Source organism: Agelaius tricolor, unplaced genomic scaffold (assembly GCF_023055355.1).
Source record: "Agelaius tricolor isolate 1412-34295 unplaced genomic scaffold, bAgeTri1.0.p SCAF_66, whole genome shotgun sequence".
NCBI lineage: Eukaryota > Metazoa > Chordata > Aves > Passeriformes > Icteridae > Agelaius > Agelaius tricolor.
Window position 1 is genome coordinate 447,031 of NW_027269326.1, and position 11,182 is coordinate 458,212.

At 56.0% G+C, this 11,182-nt stretch overlaps 1 protein-coding gene across 3 annotated transcripts in view; it reads right to left on the reverse strand.

Annotated features, from left to right (window-relative positions):
• The window catches only part of LMNA (lamin A/C), a 28,878-nt gene extending 20,938 nt beyond the window's left edge, over positions 1 to 7,940 (reverse strand). For all 3 annotated transcript variants that reach the window (XR_011684342.1, XR_011684341.1, XM_071456763.1), the window contains exon 1: positions 7,450 to 7,940. Coding sequence is in view for 1 of the 3 variants with exons in the window: in XM_071456763.1 (XP_071312864.1) it covers positions 7,450 to 7,799 (350 nt within the window). In the remaining 2 variants the exon portion in view is untranslated. The remainder of the gene's footprint in view (positions 1 to 7,449) is intronic.
• Between the last annotated feature and the right edge of the window lie 3,242 nt (positions 7,941 to 11,182).

Consider the following 11,182-nt stretch of genomic DNA (forward strand, 5'->3'; position numbering starts at 1 on the left):
TGTCACTGGGGCTTTGTAGGATTGAAAAATGATTTGCATCAGGTCAAGAAGCAGCTTCTGACATCTGGAGGAAGCTGTACAGTTATTTTCTCTCCTTTTCCTCAGTCAGAGCTGTTACAAAATGCACAGTTGGAAGGCAGTTTTTTTATTTCTTTTTCTCACTCAAAATTCTTGCACTGCCTGAGGTTTTATCTTGAGCCCTTGGCTGTGATTAAAAATCGTTTGAGTGTTGATTGGGATCGGTGAGAGGAAGAGATGGGAGGGGTAAAAGCAGAGGGATGTGGTGTGTGGGCAGAGTTTGGTGCTAGAGAGCAGGGAGAGGATCCCAGGGATGGACGGAGAGATCCCAGGTATGGATGGAGATGATCCCAGGGATGGATGGAGAGGATCCCAGGGATGGATGGCAAGGGATGGATGGAGAGGATCCAAGGGATGGATGGAGAAGATCCAAGGGATGGATGGAGATGATCCCAGGGATGGATGGAGATGATCCCAGGGATGGATGGAGAGGATCCCAGGGATGGATGGAGATGATCCCAGGGATGGATGGAGAGGATCCAAGGGATGGATGGAGATGATCCCAGGGATGGATGGAGAGGATCCAAGGGATGGATGGCAAGGGATGGATGGAGATGATCCGAGGGATGGATGGAGAGGATCCTAGGGATGGATGGAGAGGATCCAAGGGATGGATGGCAAGGGATGGATGGAGATGATCCAAGGGATGGATAGAGAGGATCCAAGGGATGGATGGAGAGGATCCCAGGGATGGATGGAGAGGATCCCAGGGATGGATGGCAAGGGATGGATGGAGAGGATCCCAGGGATGGATGGAGAGGATCCCAGGGATGGATGGCAAGGGATGGATGGAGAGGATCCCAGGGATGGATGGAGAGGATCCCAGGGATGGAGCAGCTCTGCTGTGGAAAGAGGGGACTGGCAGCTGGCCACCCCTCCGTGCCCATGGGCACTGGGGCAGAGCTTCCTTTGGGCTCCCACCCCTTTTGGAGCCCACTTTGCACCCCCACACCAACAGCTGGGATGTTTGCTTGGGCTCATGGGACTGCAGGGGGCTTTAGGGAAAAACTGTGTCGGCAAGCTGTTAATAAATAACCACAAGAAAGTGAAAGTTCTTAGCTCCAGTTGAGCGCTGCAGCTGCAGCGTGGTCATGCCAAGCTCTGCCTGACCAGGGTGGTGGCACAGGATTGGGTGGCAGGAGGACAGGCAGGAGGACGTGTGTGTGTGTGTGGGCAAAGCAGCAGCCAGAGCAAGTGCCTGGAGGTGGCTTTTGTGCAAGAGGGAGGAGAGACCTCTGCTATCAGAACCTTGCTCCTACAGAGGTGCTTCTGAGCCACTCACAGCCCGACAGAAAAATTCAACAGGAGAGCCCATGTTTGTTATTCAGCAGCTTCAGGAGAGCCCATGTTTGATATTCTAGAGCTTCAGGAGAGCCCGTGTTTGTTATTCAGCAGCTTTAGGAGAGCCCATGTTTGATATTCTAGAGCTTCAGGAGAGCCCATGTTTGTTATTCAGCAGCTTCAGGAGAGCCCATGTTTGATATTCTAGAGCTTCAGGAGAGCCCATGTTTGATATTCTAGAGCTTCAGGAGAGCCCATGTTTGATATTCAGTAGCTTCAGGAGAGCCCATGTTTGATATTCAGTAGCTTCAGGAGAGCCCATGTTTGTTACTCTAGAGCTTCAGGAGAGCCCATGTTTGTTATTTTAGAGCTTGAGGAGAGCCCATGTTTGATATTCTAGAGCTTCAGGAGAGCCCATGTTTGATATTCAGTACCTTCAGGAGAGCCCATGTTTGATATTCAGTACCTTCAGGAGAGCCCATGTTTGATATTCTAGAGCTTCAGGAGAGCCCATGTTTGTTCTACCTGGCTCTGCCACCTCTCTGCAGAGACACAGCACCAACGCCTGCAAGTTGCAACCCCATAATTAAAGAAGGTACAGTACAGGCAGGGCAGCACCCACCCTGTGTGCTGGGGAACTTTGTCCCTGCTGTTGCTGCAATTCCCAGCTCTGCTAACCATGGGAGGCAGAAATAGAGCGTTGGCTGCAGCCTGGGGGACACCCCAAGCCAAGGGCTCCTTCACCTTCACTGGAAAAAGGTAATTGCTTTATGACAGAAACCTGAAATGTTGACTCAGCCTCACCAGGAACAGAGGTGTCCCAACCCCAGCTGGGTTTTGTGGTGTCTCTGTGGGCTGAGCTCATTGCACCTCATTAACCAACTTCCACACCCTTTGGCTTTCCCCAACACCCACACAGCCCTGGATACCACACCATGGCTCATGGACATGCTGAGACATCCTTCATGTGCAGGAACAAGGAAAAATGAGGGGATTTTATTACGCTCTTATCAAGGTTGTGGAGTGACTGGGCGAAGCAGAATGACTTTAAAGTGGGAGGACAATTTAGACAAGGTATTGGGAGGAAACTCTTCCCTGTGAGGGTGGTGAGGCCCTGGCATTGCTCAGAGAAGCTGTGGCTGCCCCATGCCTCGAAGGTAGATGAGGGTCTGGCTGTCACTGAGATGTTTCTGCAGCCAGGGCTGCAGCTGCCACTGCACCAGGCAGGGCTGGGGGACCGTGCCAGCCCCCACAGTTGTTCAGCCTCACACTGGGGACATTCAGGCCTGGGCAGGGAGGGGAAGGGAGCAGAGGCAGGTGGGCAGCCAGGCCTGACACCGTGCTGTGTGATGGCAGCTGTCAGCAGGGACAGGTTTTACATGGCACCAGCCTCAGCTGTTTGGGAACATGCTGAGCTGGTCACAAAGGAACAGGCTCAGCAAACAACCTCACAAAGAGCAGGATGGTGAAACAGGTAATGCAGCCAAGTGGCAGGACAGTGGGAGGTGATTCCCAGCTCACCCTGAACCCACTGGGCTGACACTTCCTGGGGAATCCTCCATGACAGCTCTAATTTTGGCCAGGACCAGAGGGAGAACTCTGGTGACTTCCTCCTTTCCTGGCTGCCAGCAGCACAAAAGGAAACTACCCCTCCCAAAGGGTATGAATTCAGCAGAATAAGGAGCTGGCAGCCGTCCCACATGTCCCACCCTGGCTGTGTCACCTTCTCTGTCTGCCTCCCTGAGCACCACACAGGGGAACTCCCCGTTCTCTGGGCTCTGGAGCTTGAGTGTTGATGGGATTCTGAACAGTGAAGTGACACGTGCAAGGCTGAAAAACACTTGTGGCAGCATGTGAGACCAGGCAGGCTGGGATGGATCCCTTCCCACACCAAACACAGCCCTGAATCTCTTGGCAGTCGCTTCTCTTTAATCCCCAGCTCCAAAGAAAAGGTCCTTAATTTTCCAGAGGTCCTAATTTTTTCCTCTCATCCTAAATATATTTGAGGCAACAGGATTTCCTCTGACTCCCCTCATCCCTGGGAAAGGTGAGGGCATGAGCTGTGGCTGGCAAACACAGCAATAGGAGCGAGGTCACAAACCAAAACTGCCGGAGCACGTTTCTCTGCCACAATTTTTTTCTTGGAAAAAGAGGGGCTGGGTGTTTGCACAGGCAAGAATTCCTCTCCACTGGGAACAACTAATGAAAACCTTCTCCTGGAAGAAATGCTTTGCCACAGAGCCCTGCAGCGTGCCAGGAGGGCTGGAATGCCCAGCCACCCTGAGCTGCTGGCTGCACGTGTCAGGGGACACCCTGTGCGTCCACAGGGCTGCAGATTCAGGGGGGCTGGCGTGTTTAAGAGGATCCCAGAGGGCCACAGAGGTCTGGATCAGCCCAGCCCTGTGCTGATGGCTCCCCCCAAAGTATCCCCCAGCTGCACAAGCTGCTCTTTGTTTGCTCAGAAAGGGCAAGGCCTCCTCCCAGCCAAAGCATTCCCTCCCTGGCAGGGATTCCATGAGGCAGACGGGGGAGAAACCCAGGAGCCTGAGGTTTCACCCCACGCAAAATGTTCCAGCACGAGCTCATTGCTGCTGAAGGAAGTGCAATTCCCTCCTCCCCCTCCCAGAAGCACTGAACCTTAATTCTTTTTCCTCCCTTTTTTTCAACTGAACAGGTTTCATTTACCTGCTCCTACCTGGAGGGTCACAAAGCATGGGGCAGAATCCCCTTGGGCTGGGGAAGGCTTGTGGAGTTCTCCTCCTGGCATCCCAGGGCTGCCTCCCTGGCTCTGCCCTTGGATGAGCTCCCCCCTCCACAAGGGGGGAGATTTGTCCTCATTAGGGCCAGGGAGGAAGAGGCACTGCCAAGGCAATGCCTTAATCAGGTTAGGGGCTGCAATTCAGGAAGGCATTGCTCATCAGTGTGCTGCTAACGAGGGCTGGTTCCTGCCTGCAGAGGGGAGCTGGTCACGGTGCGGCCACCACATGGCCCCTCCTCACCCATGGAGTGGGCACTGAATTCCTCAGGGGTCTCTCCTGGGACTGAGGGTGCCAAGGGCTGTGTTCTACACCCCCTGTGTCCCCAGGCTGGGGCCTGCACTGTGGGATGGGATGAACGCCCATGGAGCAAGGCAGGGGCTGTGGCTCTGTTCACCCTGTGAGTCAGAAGGCAGCTTAAGGAGAGGGAGCAATGGGCAGCACCCAGCACAGAGCATCTCTCCAGCTCCATGGAAGTGCCCATGGAGGTCTCCAGGAGCATCTCTCCAGCTCCATGGAGGTGCCATGCTGGAATCCAGGTGTCCTCCAAGGAGGGGACAGAAGCTTGAGGACACCAGGGACGGGGCATTTCAGACTGGTCTGGGAGGGGACGATGCTGGTGTTGCCAGCACCCCTGAGTCACCAGGCACCCTCCCCACACCCTCTGCCTCTCCTGAAGCGTGGCCACAGCATAGCCAGAGGCCATCCAGGGCTGGGGAAAAGCAGCACTGGGAGTGAGGTCACAAACAAAAACTGCCGGAGCACGTTTCTCTGCCATCATTTTTCTTGGAAAAAGAGGCACCAGGACAGGCAGGACTGCCCAGAGGGGTCCCTTGTCCTGGGGTACAACCAGAATCAGGCTGCTGAGGGTCCCTGTGCCAAGAGCCAGGTGGGCACTTTGGGAAACCCCTCCAGGATCACCACAGGCAGTGGGAAGATCCCACTGGAAACTTTCCCAAGAGAAGATCAGTTGGCCAGGAGCAGAGGGGAGGCAGCCCAGCTCCTCTCAGACCCTCCTCCACCCATGCAGCTCTTGCACTGCTACTGGTTAGACTGGTCTGTGTTTGCCCAGCCTGTCCCCCTGCAGCCAGCAGCTCTTTCCCCACCCCGGACAGAGCACGCAGCACCCGGGGCCGTGTCACATCATGCCCTGGCATCCCGGCCCCCCGCCCTCCCTCTGTGCTGGCCAGACAACCCCTGCACCAGGCAGCGGCGATGCTGCGGCTGCTGATAACGCAGCGCCGGGAGCCTGCCCTGAGGGAGATACCCGCGCTTCTCCGGGGCTGACGGGCACAGCGAGGGGCGCAGAGAGCTGCCAGTTACTCATTAGCCAAAGTCTCACCGTGTCAAGGACGGTGAAACGGCCCCAGGGGTGACACAAGGGCTCAGGGTGGGCGGGGAGAGGCGGCAGAGCGGGCGCATCCCTGCCCAAGTGGATGGCAGGGAGGAGAACAGCGTCACAACAACGGGGTCCTCCTGATCCCCCCGACAGCTCTGACCCCTCCGCGGGGCTGGGCTCGTTGCCTCATGCCCCAAAAGTTCGGGACACCCCAGTCAAAGTGAGCACAAGGAGCAGCATCGCAGCTCGGCAGCCGATTGTGCTGCTCTCTGAGCAGCCCCGGCACAGCGGGCAGGTGCCTGGGGACACAAAATGAGCTGCGGCCTCCTTGTAAGGGTTTTGGGGCTGGAGAGCAGCCCTCACACCGCGTCCTAAGAAGACGGGACAAAGCAGAGGCAGGAATGAACAGCAGCGGCTTCCCCCGCATCTCCGCTCTTCCATCGCGCCGTGACTCAGAGGTGACTCAACACAGAAACAGCCCTGGAAACACCCCTGGCCCCCCGAGCCCGCGCCCCTGCTGCTCTCCCAAACCCACCGAAACCCATTGCTCGAGCACAAGCTGCTCTCCGGGAACCCCCACGAGTCACAGCACTCTTTCAGGGGCACAGTCTTTCAAGCACAGCAGCTCCCGGAGCGCAGGGAAAAATTCCACAGCCGTTTCCCAGCTCCAGCTCTCAGCTCCCCCTCCAGCCGAGGCTGCGGGCCGGGCATTTTTTCCAGCCCTCGAAAGATCGTGGCCAAGATAGTTCTGGGTTTGCATAAAGCAGAAAAAAAGCCTTTTAGACAGCTCAGCTCCTCCTCCCAGCAGCATCCGGATCCTCGAGATCCGGGAACAGGGATCTGCAAACCGCCTTTATCTGAGGACGAAGCTGTGCAGCGGCGCACGGGAAATAGAAAGCTAAATATAAACGCACACGGCTCCAACAGGCAGCACAGTCCCTCCCTCCCTCCCAGGTAGAATATTTATGTCATCTGCTAAGGAAGTTAATTTTAGCCTCATTTGGTACAGGCTCGAAACGAGGAGTCCAGAATAAGAGGCAAAAGATCAGACGGAATAAGAGGGGGCAGTCCCGCCGCTGCCCAGCCCGAAGGCGGCTGCGAGCCAAAGGTGATGACGGAAAGGAGCGGCACTCGGGGAACTGAGCGCCACAGGGACATGTCCCGACTCTGCACGGGCTGGCAGAGCCCGGGGGAAACCCAGCGCCAGCCTCTGCTTGGCCAGCAGCGACATTGGCCAGGGAGCCCCGTGTCCTCAGGGGACCTGCGCCGGTAACCGGGGACAGCCCCGAGGAGGGCAGGGGCACCCGGTGGCAGCAGGGAGGGGTCCACGAGGGGGGCATTTCTGCCGGCAAGGAGGGAAAGAAACGAGCCCGGAGGAATTCGAGCCTCAACGCGAGCCTCAACATCACCCGGTGACAGCTGCTGGGAGGGGGACACGAGCGCTGCCCGCATATTTCTTCCCCCCAAAACCAGGGACCCCACAGGGTGGGAGCAGCTTGGCACAGGGAGGGTTAAAGCAAACAAAAACCTGGAGCAGGTTCTTTAACCGGTGCCAAAGACAGCAAAGGAAAATAGGACGAGCAGGCGAAATCCGTAGGCAGGACAGAGCCAGCTGGCTGGCACCGCTTCCCGGGCTGTGCCGGAGCGTGTTTAGGAATAGCTCCAGCATGACGAAGGCAGAGGGGCCGCCAGCCCGGCGCTTGTAGCCCGCATAACACAGACCCTACCCGGGGCCCAGAGCGCGTCTGCTCAGCCCCTGCCCCAAGCGAGCCCAGCTCTGCTCCCAAATCCCCGCTCCAAGGGCATCCCGGCCAAAGATGGCGCTTGGAAGGAGAGCAGGGATGACGAGAGAGCTTCTCTCCTCTTATGGTCCCTACCACAGACACCCCAACCCCGGCCAGGCCAGGGATTTTTCCTCTCTCCGGGTCACTCCTTCCTCCCTCCCGGCTCCCTGCCAAGCATGACGGCAGCAGCCGCCATCCCCAGGGCACTCACCGGGCTTTCAGCTCCTTGTGCTCCTCCCGCACTTTGCTGAGCTCCAGCTGCAGCCGAGCTCTCTCCTTGGCCACCGAATCCAAGGTCTTGCGGGCATCCGCCAGCTCCGACTCGTAGGCAGCCTTGATGCCCGACACCTCGCGGCTCACCACCTCCTCGGACTCGGTGATGCGGAGCCTCAGGCCGGCGTTCTCCAGCTCCAGCGAGCGCACCTTGTCGATGTACACGGCCAAGCGATCATTGAGCTCCTGCAGATCCTCCTTCTCCTGCAGCCGGGTGATGCGGGTGGGGGACAAGGGGGTCCCCGAAGCCCCGCTGCGGGTGCTCCTTTTTTGCGAAGGTGTCGCCATCGGGGGTCCGGAGTGGAGGCGAAGGGCACGGCTCAGGTCACGGCGCGATGTCCCACGCCACCCGCCCAGCTGTCGCGGCAGCTCCCCGCTGGCTGAGTGACTTGCTTATATCCCAGCTGGGCTGTTCACTGGGAGGAGGAGCTGAGAGGCGGCGGCGGGTGGAGTTATCCAAAACCTGGGTGGAGACAACTCGCATCGGTCCCAGCCCTTCCTTAGGAAAGGCTGGGAAAATATTCCTGGATAAAGGGGCCTCGGGAGGGGGACACGGTCCGGGGAAACCCCCTTCCATACGCCTTTCTAGGGAGATTCCCCCGACAGAGGCTGGATTGCAGACTGGGGGGACTTGGCCAGGGAAAAGGGCACCTTGAGAGGGGCTGCAGTGAGGAGGTGAAGCCGGGCACCCCCAGGACATTGCAGTCCTACTGGACAGGGCAGGCAGCATCCCAGCAGCTGACCCCAGGGTGTGGGGGGGTCCTGGCACACCCCGAATTCAGGATCCTGGGGTACCTGGAACTCTGGGGGCCAGGGACACAAATACAGCCCTGAAACATCCTGGTCTGGGTTCCCTGAATCCTGAGGTCTCCCACACAAAGAGCTCTGGGGCACCACAGTGCCCCCACCCACCTGCCCACTTCCCTGCACTGGTTTTGCCCGCTTCTCTCAGCACTGGCATTCTGCATTTCCCACCTCTCCTCAGTGCCAGCTGTGCCAGTTTGTAGCTCCACAACTTCTGAGCACCCCAATTCCCTGTTTCCTGTTCTCCTGCCTCCCAGCCCTCTCCAGTCCCACTCAATCCCCCTCCCAGTATCTCCAGCTCCCAGCAGGGGCGATTCCCAGTCCTCCCAGCAGATGTGGGGGATGCTCTGTCTCCCTCGAAGCTCTGCCGAGACTCGGGCAGCTCGTGATTTCCAGATCTGCCAGATGCTTCCCGGCACTCCCAGTGCTGCCAGAGAGAGGACGGCCCCTCCCGGGACGTCATCCCCCTCCCTGCCTTGTGCTGTGGAGCCAAACCCTCCCGTGTGTGAGGAATGGGAACGGAAAATCAACCCTTTTGCACCCTAGAAATGAGGGGAGGTGAGCGGGGGTCCTGGGGAGATCCAGCTTCCTCCTGCTTGGAAAATTGGGCTCTGTGGCGAGGAAAAACGGGGAAGCAGCTGCACCTTGAAGCTGGGGACACTGGCAAGAGCCGGAGCACCCTAAAGCACAACCTCCCCCAGCCATTCCCCGCGAGCAGAGGGGTCCAAGGTCAAGGGCGCCGCCAGCCCGAGCCGCCCCCGGAGCCGCGGCTCCTCCCGTCCCCGCCGCAATCCAAGCTCAATTTGCTTTTCAGCTCAGGGAGGCCAGCAGAGCCCCGGGCGGGCTGAGAATGACTCACACAGCAACGGAGCAACACACGCAAACACGCGGGGCACACACGGCAAACACGCGTGTGCGCTGCCTGGCAAAGATTAACCCGCTGGCAGCCGGTGGGGAAAGGAGCCGGCGACAATCCAGGGTCAAACTTTGAGAAAGGAACAGCTCCATGCTGGGGAAAGGGGCCGGTAATAATCCAGGGTCAGACTTTGAGAAAGGAACAGCTCCATGCTGGGGAAAGGAGCCGGTAATAATCCAGGGTCAAACTTTGAGAAAGGAACAGCTCCATGCTGGGGAAAGGAGCCGGTAATAATCCAGGGTCAAACTTTGAGAAAGGAACAGTTCCATGCTGGGGAAAGGAGCCGGTAATAATCCAGGGTCAAACTTTGAGAAAGCGACAGTTCCATGCCGCGGATCTGCCCCAGCGCCACGTCAAAGTCGGGAGGGAAAAGGGGAAAAGGGGAAAAGGGGGGGCAATATTCGGGTCAGCCCTCCTGGCACTGCCATGGGGAGGGGTTGGGGGTCGGGATTCCCCCTCCTTCCCCCTGCTCCGGCCTCGCTGCAGCCCCGTCCCCAGCCTGGCTCGCAGGGTAACCCTCGGGGCCGGGAGAAGCCCCCCGAGTGCCGGAGGCATTTCTGTGCGTTTGTTTCGCTCAGCACTGATCTCCCTGCGGCTGCAGGGGGGTTCTGCTCTCCTTCACGCCATTCCTCTGCTCGGTTCCACGCAAATTCCTCCTTTCCTGCCTCCTTGCCTGTCCCGGGATGCCTTTCCTTCCTTGCTTCCCCCTCGCACGGGCACAGCTCCTTCCGTGCGTGTCACATGGGGCAGGTGTGCAAAATGCATGAATTTTATGATTGGCTTTTCGCAAATATTAAAATGAATATTAAATGTGTTGTGTCAGAAAGTAATGCTGTATTAATTCTCTTAAGTATTGTGTTAAATAGAGTTTTAGGTTACAAAAAATGTTCTTTGTCTCTATTGTCTCATATTGTCCTAATTCAAATTTATGACTCTAATTGTATTACTATTTTTATATTATATTTTAATACATTTATTTATAATATATAGTATATATTTATAATATAATATAATTTTATATATTATGTTTGTAATATATGTATATGTTTTAATAATATTTATAATATATAATAATATTTATAATATATAATTATCTATAATATACAATATATTTATAATATAATATATTTTATATAATATGTTGGTAATATATTTATAATATGTTTAATAATATTTATAATATTTAATAATATTTATATTATATAATTATTTATAATATATACTTATTTATAATATATAATATGCTTATAGTATATAATATATTTATAATATAATAGAATTTATATATATTTGTAATCTATTTATAATCTATTTTAATAATATAATTTTACTACTATTTTTATAACTATTTTAATAACATTTTTATTACCGTTAAACTTTTAAAATTTTAAAAAACAAGTGATTGGCGTTTTTCACAGCAGGGATGGTGCCCAGGGATGGTGGATGGTGCCCCGCGGGCAGAGCGGATCGGAGGGCGGGCTCCGCGCTGTTTTCTTTCAAATCCCTGGCGGGAAGGAGGGAAATCCAAAGGCCGTTTGGCCCCAGGGTGCTCTCTCAGCAGGAGGTGCCCGCCTGCCTCCAGGGCATCCACGCTCCAGGACACAGACCTTGGAGCGCGGCCAGGGTCACCAACGGCGGGGCTGAACGAGGGAAACGGCATCCAGGGTAAAGGCGGGAAGGGACCGGCTTGGGCAAGAGCTGGAAATCACAGCTAAGGGTCACTGGCACAGCCTGTCCTTGATCTGGCACCTCCTGCTCCCTGCACAGCCCCTGCGGTGAATGGGACCCCCCGGCTCAGCATCCCACCCTTCCCTGCCCGGGGCATCAAAGCTGAGGGGTCCCTCGGGCATCGAGGGGGGACCTGGGGGAGCCTGCTTGCTCCAGAGCCCGAGGGGTTCTTGGCAGCCCGGAGTGAAAAGCCCCCAGGGAGGGGCAGACTTCAGCTCCTTTG